Source organism: Ruditapes philippinarum, unplaced genomic scaffold, assembly GCF_026571515.1.
Source record: "Ruditapes philippinarum isolate M1 unplaced genomic scaffold, ASM2657151v2 ctg247_1_1_1_1, whole genome shotgun sequence".
Lineage (NCBI taxonomy): Eukaryota > Metazoa > Mollusca > Bivalvia > Venerida > Veneridae > Ruditapes > Ruditapes philippinarum.
In genome coordinates this window covers 544893-562397 of record NW_026852169.1, presented here as the reverse complement: position 1 = coordinate 562397, position 17505 = coordinate 544893, and the positions used below count along the sequence as shown (strand labels likewise).

The window sequence follows — 17505 nt, the reverse complement described above, 5'->3', positions numbered from 1 at the left end:
ATCACTTAAACTTTCTGTTTCAGAAGGTTAACAGTCAAATCATTCTGACACTGTTAAAGTCAAGCAGTTACTTCAAAGCTTGAAAGGTGGAGGAAGATCCTGGGTGACCCACCCACTATTCTTTTGAAATTTGATCTCATGATGAAAATTCGAAGAAAAAATTAATGTTTCTTTGAACATCATAAAAAAAATCCATGCAATCTATACATACTCATATTTGTCATAATATGGTGTCTTTTTAACTGGAGATTTTTTTGGTGATTTTTCCAGCACTTCGTCTACATTCTCCTTGTCATATTCCGGATTATCCTCTATAGAAAGGTTCATCTTCTTGTGCTCAAAGTTTGTCTCCATTTCTCTCCTCTCTAATGCCTTCTTTCTTAACTATACAGGAAAATATACAAAATGTTTAAAGTTTGAAAAAACATTTTTCTAAGACTTTCATTAAAGTACAGTAAAAAAAAGACAGATTAGGTTTTTAAAATATGCAATTTATTTTACAAAAGTAGTCACACATGTCCACAGAGACCAGTCTTAAGGAATAAAGAAAGTTCTTGTTTAGAAATGGTCTCTCCAAACAGGTACTTTTGTAATACAAAAGGTCAAACTTGGAACTAAACCTTTGACCTCCAATGTTTCTATTGACCTCTATTATGACTTTTTCTATATGTCCCACTTTACGGTGGTCTATACTTCAGGTTTGACTGTATTTCAATCAAAATGAAATGCTAAAAAATGAAACTTGATAAAATCAGACATTCATGTATGACAAATGAAAGGAGCAATGACTGATAAAACCTATTTTGTGAACCATCTAACTTTCTATCTATCATTTTCAGGGTCTACTAAATCTAGCAAAATGATACTTATAACTTATAATAACTATACATACTTCCTTGGCCTGTCTTAGTCCCCTCTCCCAGGCTGTCTCCTCCTTGGGTTCTGGTGGAGGGGGTGGGGGCTCTGGTGTTGGTGATCTCTATAAATAAATTATTGATAATTAATTATATATGATTGCTTCAGATTTTTATGCTGACAGGTAACAAAAGAAATTACAAAACACTTTGATTTGAGATAAAGAATTTTTTTTTTTGAATGACCAGTTTTTAATTTCATGAAATTTTTTTTAGAAAGTTTTTTTTTTAAATTGTGACAAAAACTTTCATAACAAAAGTAAATTTACATTTTTTTTAGTAAAAACACCAAATATGCTTAATCCAAAACATTTTTTTATAAAAGGCAATCACTCCAAAATTATTTAAAATAGTTATGGTTTTTAGGCACTGCACTTCCTGTCAATGAGATCTAACCATCTAGGAAGTTTCAAATTGACACATCAAATAGATTTGTAAAAGAAACACCTAACATAAACTATTTGAGCCGCGTCACGACAAAACCAACATAATGCGTTTGCGACCAGCATTGATCCAGACCAGCCTGCGCATCCGCGCAGTCTGATCAGGATCCATGCTGTTTGCTATCAGTTTCTCTACTTGTAATAGGGTTTGTAAGCAAACAGCATGGATCCTGATCAGACTGCGCGGATGCCCAGGCTGGTCTGGATCCATGCTGGTCGCAAACGCATTATGTTGGTTTTGTCATGACGTGGCTCAATTTTTGTATACTAACTTCTGGTTCTTCTTCCTCCCATTTCTCCTCAAATGGTGGTGGTGGTTTGTTGTTAAATCCTGGTCTTTCTATCAACTGGTAGTTACCTAATCAACACAGAAAAATTGCATACAGTGCCTAAACAAATATATTGTCCAAAAGCTTCACTTTTCACCATGTTAAAAGCTTTGAGAAAACCAAGAAAACCTCCTCCAACATTTAAATTTCCGAGGGAAGTTAACTGACCCTTTCATTTTCATAGCAGTTGTTGCAATTTATGATATTTACAAAATATATATGTAAATTTACTTTTATCTCAGGTCACAAAAAAAAAAATTAAATGTATAATATCAACTTTCAGAAAACTGTGCACAATCACTGTTAAGTCAATCACTTTTAAAGTAATTTATACAATCCCTATTAACTCAGGAAAGTAAATCTCTGAAAAGTTACAGCAGTAAACTTTGTTATTTTGTCATCACCCACCAAAAATTGATATTAGACTAAGCAAAAAACAAGATTGCATTTGAGAAAAATGCTATGCCACCGCATTAATACAACACTAAATAGTAGTGTAGGAACAGATTGTTTTGTTTCTAGACAATTTTGAAGATTGTCATAATGCAAAGATCCCTGACCTATCTTATTCTTATTATCAAATTAGTGGTTAAATCTATTGTAAACTCAATAATAGATCAGAGTATGAATATATCAATGCACTCAAGTCTAGTGAATTTGGTGGTGAAGGTCATATTTCACACAGCCTAAATTTCATGACTTCATCAAAGGACAACACAGTAAGACACTTTGTCAAAATCTAGGTCAGATGAAATCAAAGTTCACTTAACATCTTAATCTGTGCACATGGTTCAAATTTCATAGCTGTACACCAAAGGACAAGAAAGTAGGTCACATCATCAAAATCTAGGTCACCTGATATCAAAGTTCAATTTTACAACAAAAACTGTACACATGGTCAAAATTTCATTGCTGCACATCAAAAGACAAGAAAGTAGGTCACTGTCCCCTTGGGCAAGGCAACATTTTTGACCCAAGAGTTTAATTCAAAACAATCTTGATACAGGTCCACGAAACAACATTTCAAGTCAAATATCTAAGCTGTAGCTTTCTCCCATTCAGAAAACATTTGTTTTATTTTCTGTTTTTACTACGTGTACATAATGAGAATCACTGCCCCTGGGCAGGGCCAATTTTGACACCTTGGGAAAAATTTGAACAACTTTGGTAGAGGACCTTTTGATGATATAATATAGCAAACATCAAAGCATCAATGCCTTGAACCTTCAGACAAAAATATTTTTTATTTTTTTACTATATGTACATAATGAAAATCAATGACCCCCGGGGCGGGGACAATTTTGACCACAGGGCTATAATTTGAACAATCTTGGTAAAGGTTCACTTCGCAAAATCATATGCCAAATATTTAACCTCTAGCCTTTATCAATTCAGAGAAGAAGATTTTTCAAGTTTTTGCTTTATACATATAAGGAAAACTATCGCCTCTGGGGCAGGGCAATTTTAACACTAGGGGCATAATTAAAACAACTTTAGAAGAGGACCCATAGAAGATATTATATACCAAATATCAAAGCTCTAGGCCTTGTACCTTCAGACAAGAAAATTTTTAATTTTTACTATATGTACATAGTAAAAATCAATGACCCCTAGGGGTGGGGCCAATTTTGACCCCAGGGCTATAATTTGTACAATCTTGTCAGAGGTTCATTACATAATGTTTCATGCAAAATATCTTAACTCTAGCCTTTGTTAATTTATAGAAGATGATTTTTTAAGTTTTTACTATATATATACATATAAGGAAAACCTATAGCTCTCAGGGCAGGACTAGTTTTGACACTAAAGGCAAAATTTGAACAACTTTGGTAGAGTACCTATAGATGATATCATTTAACAAATATTAAAGCTCTAAGCCTTGTACCTTCAGACAATAAGTTTTTTTTATATTTTACTATAGGTATGTATTGAAAATCAATGACCCCCCGGGCGGGGGCAATTTTGACCCCAGGGCTATAATTTCAACAATCTTGCTAGAAGTTCACTTCACAATGTTTCATGCAAAATATATAACCTCTAGCATTTGTCAATTGCTAGAATTTTTTTTACGTTTTTACTGTAAGTTTTTATACTATATACATATAAAGAAAACCAATGACCCCTGGGGCGGGACCGATTTTGACCCCAGGGCTATTATTTGAACAATCTTGATAGAGGTCTACCAGACAATGCCTTATGCAAAATATCTAGGCCTTTTGTGTCTTTACAAGAAGGCATTTTAAGTTCTTACTATATGTACATATAGTGAAAATCAATGACCCAAGGGCCAGGCCAATTTTGACCCCAGGGCTATAATTTGAACAAAATTGGTAAGGGTCTACCAGACAATGCCTTATGCAAAATATCTAAGCTCTAGGCCTTTTGGGTCTGCACAAGAAGGTATTTTAAGTTTTTACTATATGTACATATAGTGAAAATCAATGACCCCTGGGGTGGGGCCGATTTTGACCCTAGGGATTTAATTTGAACAATCTTGGTAGAGGTCTACCAGACAATGCCTTATGCAAAATATCTAAGCTCTAGGCCTTTTGGGTCTTTACAAGAAGATTTTTTAAATGTATTCTTATAATTCCTTTTGGTTGCCATGGCAACCAGATTTCTGTATGGAATGAAATTCTTTGAACAACTTTGGAAGCCCTTCACCCAAGGATCAATCCTGCCAAGTTTCATTGAAATTGGACTAGTGGTTTTTTACAAGAAGATTTTTTAAGTTCACTATATAATCTATATAACACACACACACACAAACAAACAAACACACACACACACACACAGGTGAATCGCTATATGCCACCGCATCGCAGATGCTGCGGTGGCATAAAAACCCACAACAACAATAGCTGTCTGTAATACAGCATGGTCGACTATTTTCAATGCTTGACAGTAAGAAAAGTGACTTTTGATGGTTTTTTTAAATCATTGCACAATGTACACATTTTTAATCTCATGTCTCACCTTTATCATTGACTCCAGGATGTAGAAAACGACAGTTGATCCCCCAGGTACAGTGTCCTCTCATGAAGAATCGACACGTAGGTTTAACGTACGGTCTCTGACCGGGCTCCTTTATTTCTCCTTCCTCACATTCCTCTTCCTCTATCTCACCATCACTTGATGAACTATCACTCTGAAAATATTATATTTTTAATTTTTATGCTGCTGAAACCCAAAGCAATTTGCCAATGCACCCAGGCCAGCCTGCACATCTATGAAGTTGAACAGACTCCTACAGTGTTGGCCGACTTACTTTTCAACTTTCATTTTCATATGCCAGAAGTTGATCATGGACAATCCCCTAAAAATGGCAGTTGGGCCAGTCCAAATTCTGCAGGTATTGCCAATATTTCAGATACATGTCGTTTGTTAATGACAGAATAATTGTTTAAAAACTCATACCAAAGTTTCTAAATTTGAAAGACAAACATTTTAGTATTTACATGAAATAACGCAATGTATACACAAAATCCAGTTAAAAAATAACAATAAGTTTTATTCTTTGTCACTTAATAATGCCACATAATATTTATGCGTTACATAAAAACCCAAGAAACATATTTGTTAGTCCCTTGATACTGATCGTCTCAAACTTTAAATGGAATTTTTTTAACTGAATGTAAGGCTAGTCAAAATTTAGCGTGGCAATTTTCAAAATAATATTTCATACATTACTTACTGTTATTTCACCTTCAGATTCACTAGCTTGTTTATCTTTAGTCTCATCATGTACAGTATCATCATAATCCAGTTCTACATCGTCTCCGTAACTTGCCTGAGCTTTTAAACGTTCATTTATATCCCTAGTGTCTCTAACATGTGACTTAGTTTTTGATTTTGTACTTTCCCTCCTGTCTTTCTTGTCTCTAGACTTTCTACGTTTGTCAATTACTTCAGGTTTATCTTCCGTACCACTGTTTTCTATCTTGATAGTCATATTTTCTAACATTTCTTTCACTATAGCACCATCTTCCTTCCCTGTATCATCAATAGTAACAGTTTCACCATTTTGTTTCACTTCAACAGTTCGTGAAGCATCAATTTTTTCATCGTCAGCTGCCTTCAGTTCTTCCTCTTCCTCATCAGAGCTTACATTTTCTACACCAGAACTATTCTCACCCTCACTTTCTACCTCCTTTCAAAAGGACAAAATATTTTTGACCATCAAATGGTTCAATATCAATAAGACAAAATTCACAAGAGACATCAGTTTTAAATTGTTAAACAAGAGGGCCATGATGGCCCTGAGGTCGCTCACCTGTATATAGGCCCCCCAACCCCCATCCCCCCCCAAACGTTGCAGGGCCAATTTAACCCAAGGACACCCATAAGAAGATGTTTCATGCTAAACATCTAAGCTCTAGCTCATTGGGCTTTTTAAAAGAAGATTTTTTTTAAGTTTTTACTATACACATATAGTTAAAAACAATGACACCCCTGGGGCCGGGCCAATTTTGACCCCAGGGCTTTTATTTGAACAAACTTTGTAGACATTACTAGAAGATGTTTCATGCTTAATATCTAAACTCTAGCTATTTGGGTTTTTTCAAAGAAGATTTTAAGTTTTTACTATATGCATATATAGGGAAAATCAATGACCCCCCGGGGCGGGGCCAATTTTGACCCCAGGGCTTTTATTTGAACAAACTTGGTAGACACTTATTAGAAAATGTTTCATGCTCAATATCTTAGCCATAGCTCTTTGAGTTCTTTAAAAGAAGATTTTTTAAGTTTTTACTATATGCATATAGGGAAAATCAATGACCCCCCGGGGCGGGGCCAATTTTGACCCCAGGGCTTTTATTTGAACAAACTTGGTAGACACCCATTAGAACATGTTTCATGCTAAATATCTTAGCTCTAGCTCTTTGGGTTCTTTAAAAGAAGATTTTTTAAGTTTTTACTATATGCATATAGGGAAAATCAATGACCCCCCGGGGCGGGGCCAATTTTGACCCCAGGCCTTCATTTGAACAAACTTGGTAGACACTCACTAGAAGATGTTTCATGCCAAATATCTAAGCTCTAGCTCTTATGGTTTTTTAAAAGAAGATATTTAAAGTTTTTTTCTTTCGGTTGCCATGGCAACCAGAGTTCTGCATGGAATTAAATTCTTTGAACAATTTTTAAAGGTGACCACCAAAGGAACATTCCTGTGAAGTTTGGATGAAATTGGCTTAGTGGTTTATGAGGAGATGTCATTTAAAGTAAAAGTTTACGGACGGACGGACGACGGACGGACGCAGGACGAAAAGCGATCACAAAAGCTCACCCTGTCACTTTGTGACAGGTGAGCTAATAAAAACGCATGTTTATGAATGTTATCTGAAATATTTTAAATCTAAATAAAATTGATCTTCTTTTAGCTGGTCATATCAATTATTTTTTTATTATTTTAAATGGTTGCAAAATTGAAAAGCATGGGTACAAAATTCAAAAGCTAACAGAATTTTTCTATTAATTATTACAACCTACAGGTAAGTTGAACTAGAATGAAAACAAAAATAAAATTATTTTTATATATAAAGGTCATAATTGGACTATGTTCTCAAATATTTTTAAAGTTCAAAGACCTATAAGTGCAATTTATTACACATATAAACCTTTCCGGTTAAACTTTTGCAAAGTTGTTACCTCATCTGAAACTTCCTCCATGCCAGATTCTACTTTTTTCTCTTTCTCAATGGCATCATCTGCAGCTCCTTCTTCTTCTTCATCTGAGACCTCTTCCATTCCTGATTCTACATCTTTAGTTTCTTTATCAAGCACTCTCTGGTCTGATTCTATTACAGACTCTTCCTTTTTACCCATGTCTTGTTGTATTTCCTCTTCATCTTCAGAAACCTCTTCCATACCAGATTCTGCTTTCTTTTCATTCTTATCATCATCCTTATCATCATCATCATCATCATCAACTTCACCATCTTCTTCAGAAGAGACCTCTTCCATTCCTGATAGTGAACCTTGTTGTTTCTCCTCCTTAACCACATCATCTGCTCTCTCTATGTTTTCATCTTCGTCCTCAGAAACTTCTTCAAGTGAGTCATCTAATTTCTTTTCATCTGTTACTGGTGGTAGCTTTTCCTCCTGAATCTAAATCAAGAACCAAGTCCGTAAGTAATCAGGTGTATCTGTCTTATATACAGCAATCTTTTCATATACATAAAATCACAAATTCATGTTGTGTTTAGGACTTATGATATAAAATATTTTAAAAGCAAATTCAATATGCATAAGTTATATCAGTTTCTTTAAACCTTATTCATCATTTGGGAAAAAAATAAAGGTTCATGTTCAAAAAGTTTACTAAGTCAGCTTGCCCTTTATATTTTAGTATCAAGTCAATTGCAAAGATAAAAGGTTGTTAACATTTAATTAAATGTGGAATTTGAAAAAGTAACTAGCTAAAATGACAAATTTAAGTGTGCACATTAGCCTTTCATTCAGTGATTTTTTTTCCAATTTTTAAAACAACCTGTGGCTTTCTGAAGGGGAAAATAAAAAGCGTTTTAAATCAGAGGATGGGAAAAACAACTAAGAATGGAATTTACCACGACATTTTATAAATTTTCAATTTCAACTCAATTTAACATGCATGATACATAGCAGAGGCTATAGGGACTGCTTTCTGTCTTCTAGCTGATATAATACGTCAGATGCTGTTAAGTAATGGTTCTTGTGAAAAAGTGCACAGGGCATTTAAGGGGAAAATATTAGCTTTTTTAGGGGAAAATATACCTATTTTGAGCTAGGGGAAACAGCCTTTATTCGGCTTTAAAATACAGGGGGAAAAATCACTGTTCATTATCTCTGATTTCCTGCTTCTTTGGTTAGGTCAGGTAAAATGATGGTTCCCAATCACTATTCTTTAAAATATTTTTCCAAAATTGAGTTCATTTTATATATTTTTTTTCCAAATTAACTTAATTGCATGATTCAAAATTTCTAAAATGGACAGACCCAGATCTGCTCTTTAAAGTGAGGAAAATATCAATGTGATTATCAAGATTAATTACCTCCATTCCTGATTCTCCAGGTGCACTATCCACATTTTTACCTTCTGCCACATTTTCTTCACCACCAACCAATTCAGATTCGTCTGTTTCAAGTCTATTATCTAACACGTCACTTGTAGAACTAGGAACATTTTCAACATCATTGACTGGGTCTTTTAGAGTTTCTTTGTCTTTATCCTGACTATCAACATAAGTGTCTAATTCAGGCTTAGTCAGATCAAAATCTGATATATCATCATCACTATCAGTAGAACCTTTTAAAGAAGTTGTTGAAAAATTGTCTACAGAACTAGAGGCTGACATATTCCCCTTAGCACAAAGACTGTCTAAATTTAAATGCTCTAGCTTTTTGGTTGGAAATATTCCACCACTAGGAAATTTAAAACTATCACTGTCTTGAATAGAAGGAAGATCACTAGTAGTTTCTAAATTTTCAGAGGCACTATCAGTCTTATCTGGTAAATCTTTATCAAATGAGGTAGAGCTGACCTCCTGAGATCCTGGCGACTGTGTTCTTTCCACTAAAGTTTCAGTATCTTCCTCTTTATTTAATTGACTTTCACTATCAGGAAGATCATTATCATCACCTTCATGTCTAAAATTAGATTCTTCTTTCAAATTAGATTCGTCAAAAGAATCTCCTCCTGACTGACCTAAATCTTTATCATCTTCAAAAGTTTTTGAAAGGTCTTCAGCATTTACATCAACATTATTCCTAATATCATCATCTTCATTTTTCTCACAAACAGATTCCTGTTCTACTGTTTCAGCTGCATTAGATTCAGATTCATCTACATCCTCCTTTTCTGTAATAGATTCTTCATTGTTTGTCACTTCATTAGAACATTTTTCTTCCCCATGCTCAGTTATATCATCATTGTCTTGAATATTTTCATTTAATTCAGCACCAGAAATACTTATACTTTCTGGTGACTTTGGCATAGGCTGATTTGATTCAGTTACTTGATCATCTGTTGTTACATGGTCATCTGTTTTCTCTGTCTCATCTACACTGTTGTCATTATTTTCATTTTTTTCACAATCATTTTCCTCTTCATTGTCAACAGCATTGTCACTTTCCATGCCAACATCAGGAGAATCTGGTTTATTCTCATTTGTATCCATAAATTCCTCTTCCATTGTTGGATCTATATTTTCTGGCGATCTACATAAAAAAATACTTAAACTTACTATAATACATAACATTTGACAAACTGTAATTTGCTTTTTAATGCAAGAAAAAATTGCCGATTTTACAGTTCATAAATGATGTACTGTAATAAAAAATAGCAATGCCTTATCGTTACTTTATCTTTACCTTAAATTGATAAATTGATTTTTCAATGTATCAACTTCACCTTGCTTCAGTTGATTTTAATAGTTTTAACAAAATAAGTGAATTTCACTGACTTTAAAGATAAATACCACAGATTATCTTCAACTTTACTTGAATCAGTCATTAAAAGAATTTGCCACTTTTATTGTAAACAAATATTTCTTAATAATTCTTTATTGCACAGAACATTTTCAGCCTTTTACCAGAATCCACCATAAGGCTCCACCCCCAAAAAATGACCTCCTTTCTTCAATTTCAAAGAAAGAAAAAAATAATTCCCAAATGCTGCTAAATAGATCAATTTTCTTTTTACTTTTGAGAATGCTTGAAGGTTTTATTTAACATCAGATTTAAATTTCTCAAATGCTGCCTAATTTTTCTTTTTAAGGCACAGGTCTTTTTCCAAAGTAGCTCAAATAGTCCTGTTGCAAAAAATTATCAAGTAGACATTAAATACATGGGTGCAAATTGAAAATTTGGAAAAACCTGAAAACCTTTATTCATAATTATTTTCCTAATAGTAAAGCATTATGAAATTTGTCACAAAAAACCTGAGCTTCAGGCATATGCCTGAAAACTTGCACCCATGTAAATACTCATAAATTTACTTCATATACCAGAAATTACATCAAATAATGTATCACCTATAATTTTCATTAAAGTTGGATTGGTCTGGTGATTGCTGCATCGGACTGCCACATTCTGTATTAACTGGCTCGTTCATATCAGTTGCCTCGCCTGTCTGATTCGGGCCCTCTCTGGACACTGTCTCCCCTAGACCGGGATCCATGTCACTCTCTAGCTCACACTTACTGTTTCACGTTCTTCAATCCTGGAACGATAAAAGAAGTTGTATTTTTCTAAGCATCACAACTTTTATCAAGCTATCGTCACATCTTTGTAACCAATTAATATTCATGCAAAACTGCATTATCTGAAATATGGCTAAAAGCATATCTTAGTCCTTTTTTGTACATTTGCTTTTACTGTGATTTAAGTTCGCATCCCAAACCCTTAATAGAAGAATAAAAATTTTTGGTATGTTTTGTTGTCACAGTTGATTAAAAAGAACATGAATAAAATTGTATGACTCTTTCAAGATTGTTACAAAAAAATAAACAACATTTTTTTGTAAGTATTATTATAAGAGCTTCTAGCAAAATTCTGCTTGTGTAATTTTCTGTTAATTACCCCTATACACTCTTTTCTTCACAGGTCAAGTGTCAGTCTTTCAATTAAGATAGTTCACCTCCAGACCATTCCCAAAGGATACAACAGTCAAATTTTTAGCTTTTTATAAGATAAAGAGATCAAGTTCTCATTCTTTGAAATCAAGAATAAGAATTTCAAATGAAAGATATCTGGTTGTAAAGAACTAGAGCTGTCCAAGGAGCAGCACAGTCCACTTTTTTTCAGTTATTTCAGTTATTTTTCAATTCTTTCAACCCTGAAGTAAATATCTGTGACAGTTTTTGTGAAAATAATGAAATATACAAACACAGGAGATGTTTGTCAATATACACCTGTATGCCTCTCTCATCAGCATGTCAGAAGTTGTATACATGCAATAAGCATGCCCACTTAATTTCAAATGTAAGGGTACATGTGCCCCATGTCATTGAAAATTGAGGGTACATTTCAAAATTTGGGAGTACACAAATATTCAAACATGTTTTTGTGTAAATTAATTTATGTAAGTAAGAACATATTTTTGTCAAAAGAAAAAAAAAAAAAAAGCTCATGATATTAATGAACAGCTGTCTCATTTTAGATTAAACCCCCACAGGCACAGACCCCATCATTTTGGGGTATAGCTGACAAACAATCGCTGATCTTTTTTTTAATACACTGTAAAACTATTTAACCCCATATAAAAAATTTTTAATCTAAATTAGTACATTTTTAAAAGGGCGATTACTTGTTTTTGCATTTAAAAGACTTTTACACAGTAAAATAAATTTTACAAATTTAAACAAGAGTGTTGATGAGTCAGCCACGTTTGTTTAAAAAATACTGGATGCAATAAAGGAAGACAAAACCAGGGAAAAAATCAATTATGGTATTAATATATTTCTGTATCAGTATCAAGAAAGCACTTAAATTGTTCATTTTCTTTGCACTACATAATATACATGTGACCATGTCAATAAAAGTTTAACAGACATCCCTGAACCCATTCACCATTGGTTGTCAAGTTATTAGTCAAAACCATTACGACAGTCAATGTGACCTGACCTTTGACCCTGCAAACCTAAAAATCAATAAAGGTCATCTTCTGACCAAGACCAAAGCGCCTGTGAAGTTTAAGTGCAAGGGCCCATGGGTTGTTGACTTTAAATGTCAGAAATTGTTTGATATATATGTCAATGACCTAGGGGTCATCTAGAGTGGGTGGACCAAATGCTCGGCATAAAAATACTATATTTGATATGACAAATTCAAATCAATGTTAACAAACCTCAATGTTATATGTCCATTTTCAAGACCGATGATATTGTTTTAAATAGCCATTGTGTAAAATTCACTAATCACATAATCACAAACATGGCAGACAAACAAGTGCGGTTTGCATGAAATTGTACCATAGCTTGGCGTACAGTATTACATGATGCAGGTTTGTTTTTCAATAATATCTTTTTTTATCTTAAAAAGAAAACATATTGAATAAATTGTGACAACAAAATTAGGTTCATACATTTACAAGTATTAAATTTTACAGCCACAGAACTCTAGTGTTAAAAGATTTTAATAATTTATATGTTGCGAATTAAATACCGTCGTTGGTCTACTATTAGCATTGTCACGCAACTTCACGAGCAGTGAACCACACCACGATAAAATGGTAAAAGATGTAAATCAAAGCACCAGTGACCTAAATCGGAGACAACTTGAAACATTTTCAGATATTCAAAATAAATAATTTCTATGCCGAGCATTGATCCAACCACTCTACTGCAGAGCTCCAGCTAATTTTTTTGGCCAAGGGGTTTTTACCCCTCAAAATCTAGAGTGAGGGGTAAAATGCAAATACTGAAAAACTTAAGGGGTAAAATCTGTCAAAAAAAATTTTTTTATAAACAAATTAAACTTATAATATTGTTTTTGTTTGTTTGTTTTCTTTTTTTAGAAATACTTTTACAAACAAGATACTGATTCAATGTGAAACAATAATAAACATGCTCTGTAAAGTCAGACTTCCAGAGTATACTGGAACTCAAGTTTTAAGGATACACAGCAAAATTATCAGGGCTTCCATTTTCAAAATTTGAAAGTCAGACTTCAAAATCTCTGATATTGGAAGTCACATTTTATAGGTAAAGAAGGAAAAGTATTAGATTTTGGAAGTCACAAGCCAAAATGAAGGAGTAAATGACTCCTAAACTTCCACTAGTGGAAGCCCTAAAATTATTTTATACATGTATTCTAGGAGTCAATATTTCCTTTCTTTATTTCTGTTGGCATGTACCTAATCATGTACTCCTGTTTGAACAATTATAGTTGAAATTGGAATTAAAGAAAAATAAACAAGATTTATTTTATCTTTCCTTAAAAAAATCATTGGTCTGAGAGAAAATTGTCCAAAACTGTATACTGGGTACGAAAATATTGAGTACAAAACTGCAGGTGAAAAACGGGTTTTTTGTTCCAACAACAAAAGTGAAAGAAATTAAAATATATTTTTGTTTATATTGAGGTATAAGCATGTCAATTGATGCATAAACAAACAATACTATGTTAACTCCTACGATGATTAGCTGGCACAAATTTTATCAATAATTTCACAGGTTGATCTACGAGAGTTATCTCCCTTCTGTACTTCCCGTTACTTTCGTTTTTAACATGAATAACAGAATTTTTAGTTTTCAAAGCAATAAAATGGAAATATATTGATTTTTATGCTCAAAACATTCTCTTTCTAAATATCAAATATTTACACTTTTATTCTTTCACACCTAAATTTTGACATACAAGCGTATTTTCATTTTGTTGTGCGTTACGTGACGCACAAATTTTGAAAGTGATGCGTAATTTAAATTTTCTATACGTACAGGGCTCATCCTGGGGGGAAATTTTAGGGAGAAGTGACTTCCTCGCGAAAAATAGGGAGAAGGGAAACAACCCAATGTGTATGCATTAACATGCATGGCTATACCTCCTTTAACTATAATATAAACACAATTAATCTATTTATCAGCTATTTATAAGCTTTCTCTAAATATTTGTTTATATATTTTCATGTAGATTTATTGATAACAATGTGTAAGAAAAAATATGATTAATAAATTAATTTTATATTTTTACTTTCCTCACTTTTAATAGAAGATAAAGTTACATTGGATATTGATTAACATTACAAAGTCTGTCAATTCTGTTCTGATTACAGAAATTCTTTTATGATTTTGTATGTATGTAATACTATGTTGTTAATGTTTTTTTTTTTTGTTTTTTTTTAAATGCGTTTATTTAAGGTCGCCGCCGGAAAGCCCATATGGGCGACCGTACACTCAAGTCGGGCCATCCTAGAGCGTCCCGCCCAGATTTTTTTCCAGCTTTATTGGCGGAGGAAGACCCCAGGTGCCCCTCCGGGCATTATTTCAGGCACGAGCGGGCACCTGGGTAGAACCACCCACCTTCCATAAGCCAGCTGGATGGCTTCCTCACATGAAAGATTTCGACCCGAGTGAGGATCGAACCTTAAGTGGTGAGGGACCTGTGATTTCAAGTCAGCGACCTTAACCACTCGGCCACGGAGGCCCCTAACTAATGTTTTTTATGTTGTAATGTTTGCAGTACATATTTTACATATTCTTCGATGTTTGAAAATTGTTTTATAAGCATAATTATATGCACATAAATGTGACATTATAATGTTTTTTAGGTTGTAATGTCTAATATCAATTAGGGAAGATTTGCACGTGTTTAGATGATCGGGGAAAAAACAATCTATAATTATAGCCTAATCCCGTATTAAACTCGAAAAACTGTTGCACAATTATACCCGTTTCGGGCCGATGCTCTCATTATTTACTGTTTACAGTAGGCGGTCTATCGCTTTGCAGACAGGTAGAAGGGTAGTATAAAGCGACGCTCTGATTGGATAATGATAATTAGCAGTCGTCATATGGGCGGATAAAATCTCTGCTCTTTACATCGCCAAGTAATTACTCTTTGGGAATTTTGGAAGATTTTATCGGCGATGTTGACTTCTCTTTGATCAATTGGGAGAGCGAAATGGAAATATACACTGCCAGTTTTCGCCTGAATCGCCCTTCCGGATGAGCCCTGGCGTATTCTACGCTGATACGCAAGCTATCTGGAGGGGCAGCACGAAATACCCAAATATACCCAAATACACCCAAATATACCCAAATATACCCAAATATTGCCAAATATACTAAAAATAATGTCCCAATATACTAAAAATAAATGTTTTATAACAAAAAGTGTTATTTTTATTATGAATTACAATATAAACATTCACTAAGATAAAATCAAAACATAGCCAAATATTCATTTTCCTATCACCAAAATATACCAATACAGTATACCCCATTAAAGCTATATTAAATTTTTTAAAAAAATAAAACGATGGACACTTGTATGAAATTTTAGCAAAGTTTATACCAAAAAAAAGAAAAATGAAGTCAACAAATTTTATCATATCTTTATCTTAAGTTGCAAGTATATTCATTAATGAACCTACTGTAGATAAGCAAATGTCACAAGATTATTTTCTTACAACATCTGAACTGCCCATTTCAACGGAATGAATGAAAGTTATAGCCGCCTAAGTCATACTATGTTATAAATATTAATTAATTTTCTCATTATAATCTGTATTTTATACAAAAATAAATGAATATTGCTACATTTGGGTATATATGGGCAATATTTGGGTATATTTGGGTGTATTTGGGTATATTTGGGTATTTCGTGCCGCCGATCTGGAGCTCTGCTACTGTTCACAACAAATTTCCATGCCAAGTTTACAGATCTTAGGCCCAGGTGTTCCATTGTTTGGAAATGGTTTGGCATATGGATGGAGGGGCCAACTGACAAGTGCAAAGCAATTTACCACCACTTTTTTCCAACACCTTCTCAATTTCTAAAAAAAAGAAGGAAAAAGCAAGGGTTTTGAGGAATGACAGACTATTCTCTCCCTTTCCAGTTCCTCCCCCTGACGGTTCTCTCCCTAACCGTTTCCTCCCCTGACGATTCTCTCCCAAAATTGAAATATGCAGACAGTTCTCCCCCAATTTTTATTTATAAGTTATCTTTTTTGTTTTGACTTAATCTAGTTGTATTTCTTAATGAATATTATTAAAATTATGTGTTTGATAATTAAGTGTTTTTAATGTTTTGTTTATCTGAATTTAGTGCATGTAAATTTCACACCTTTTTCAAGTATTTTAATCCTATCAACACCTTCATTGTGGGTGATTAATTATTGGACAGTGACTGATATACACCTGTAATTATGTTAATTAATGTCTATTGATATTCATTAATTTGTTTAAATAGCACGTAGGGTGGTAACAAATTTTAGAAAACAAATAAGCAACAACTGGTATGCAATCACATTTACTTTTATACAAAATTTCTGAAAGAACATGTAGTCATTAACATGAAACAATATATAATACCAAGTTCAAATCAGCTCTGTTGGATATTTCTTCTGAGATCTTAAATATTTTCAATCACAAAAATATGACTTGGAGTTAAGAATTAATGAAGTTTTAATAAATTTTATTGAAATTAATTACAAGGAAATTAAAATATGTTAATTAAGTTAGACTTTTTTATTTATATGAATAAAAGGTAATATAATTGAAATAGAATAAATATGAAATCAAAAATTAACTCAAATTTATGCTTTAAGTGTTATTAATTTCATGAATTGAAAATTTTTCATTTTAAAGCTCATTGATGATCATATTACAAAAAATGTAAATTATATCAAAATTATTAACAAAGATAATTTAATTCTAATACAAAAAACAATGTCTGTTATATTAAACAGTCACAGAAAGCCACATTACAGTATCAGTAATATATCACCACCTTTTCACAGCTATTTTAATCTAATCAACACCTTGATTCTTGAGTAATGAATAAATAAACACATCAATTATCTCTAATGATTATCCCATTATCTTTTCAGTTTTGACTTACATTAACATGAAACAATATACAATACCAAATAACTAATAAAAATACAGATGCTTAGATCACAATTAATTAACTGAAATTTCTTATGAATAAATTTAATAATATACAGTATCAGTAATATATCACCACCCGCTCACAGCTATTTTAATCTAATCAACACCGTGATCTCCAGTAATGATTAAATAAACACATCAATTATCTCTGACAGCAAATTTAACACACATGTGTATTGAACATGTGAATCTTTCTTCATATTATACCAAAGTATAAAATTTAGCAATT

The 17505-nt window shown here is 33.0% G+C and overlaps 1 protein-coding gene across 4 annotated transcripts in view; it reads right to left on the bottom strand.

Moving 5' to 3' along the window:
- The window catches only part of LOC132751415 (zinc finger CCCH domain-containing protein 18-like), a 34275-nt gene that overhangs the window by 15547 nt on the left and 1223 nt on the right, over nucleotides 1-17505 (bottom strand). For 3 of the 4 annotated variants that reach the window (XM_060741577.1, XM_060741569.1, XM_060741590.1), the window contains exons 2-9: nucleotides 10698-10885; nucleotides 8718-9882; nucleotides 7336-7794; nucleotides 5381-5836; nucleotides 4663-4834; nucleotides 1630-1715; nucleotides 893-979; nucleotides 212-384 (exon numbers count right to left, since the gene is read on the bottom strand). In XM_060741577.1, the coding sequence (XP_060597560.1) occupies nucleotides 212-384; nucleotides 893-979; nucleotides 1630-1715; nucleotides 4663-4834; nucleotides 5381-5836; nucleotides 7336-7794; nucleotides 8718-9882; nucleotides 10698-10843 (2744 nt within the window). In that variant the 5' untranslated portion in view covers nucleotides 10844-10885. The remainder of the gene's footprint in view (nucleotides 1-211; nucleotides 385-892; nucleotides 980-1629; nucleotides 1716-4662; nucleotides 4835-5380; nucleotides 5837-7335; nucleotides 7795-8717; nucleotides 9883-10697; nucleotides 10886-17505) is intronic. The other variant, XM_060741584.1, reaches the window with a different exon arrangement.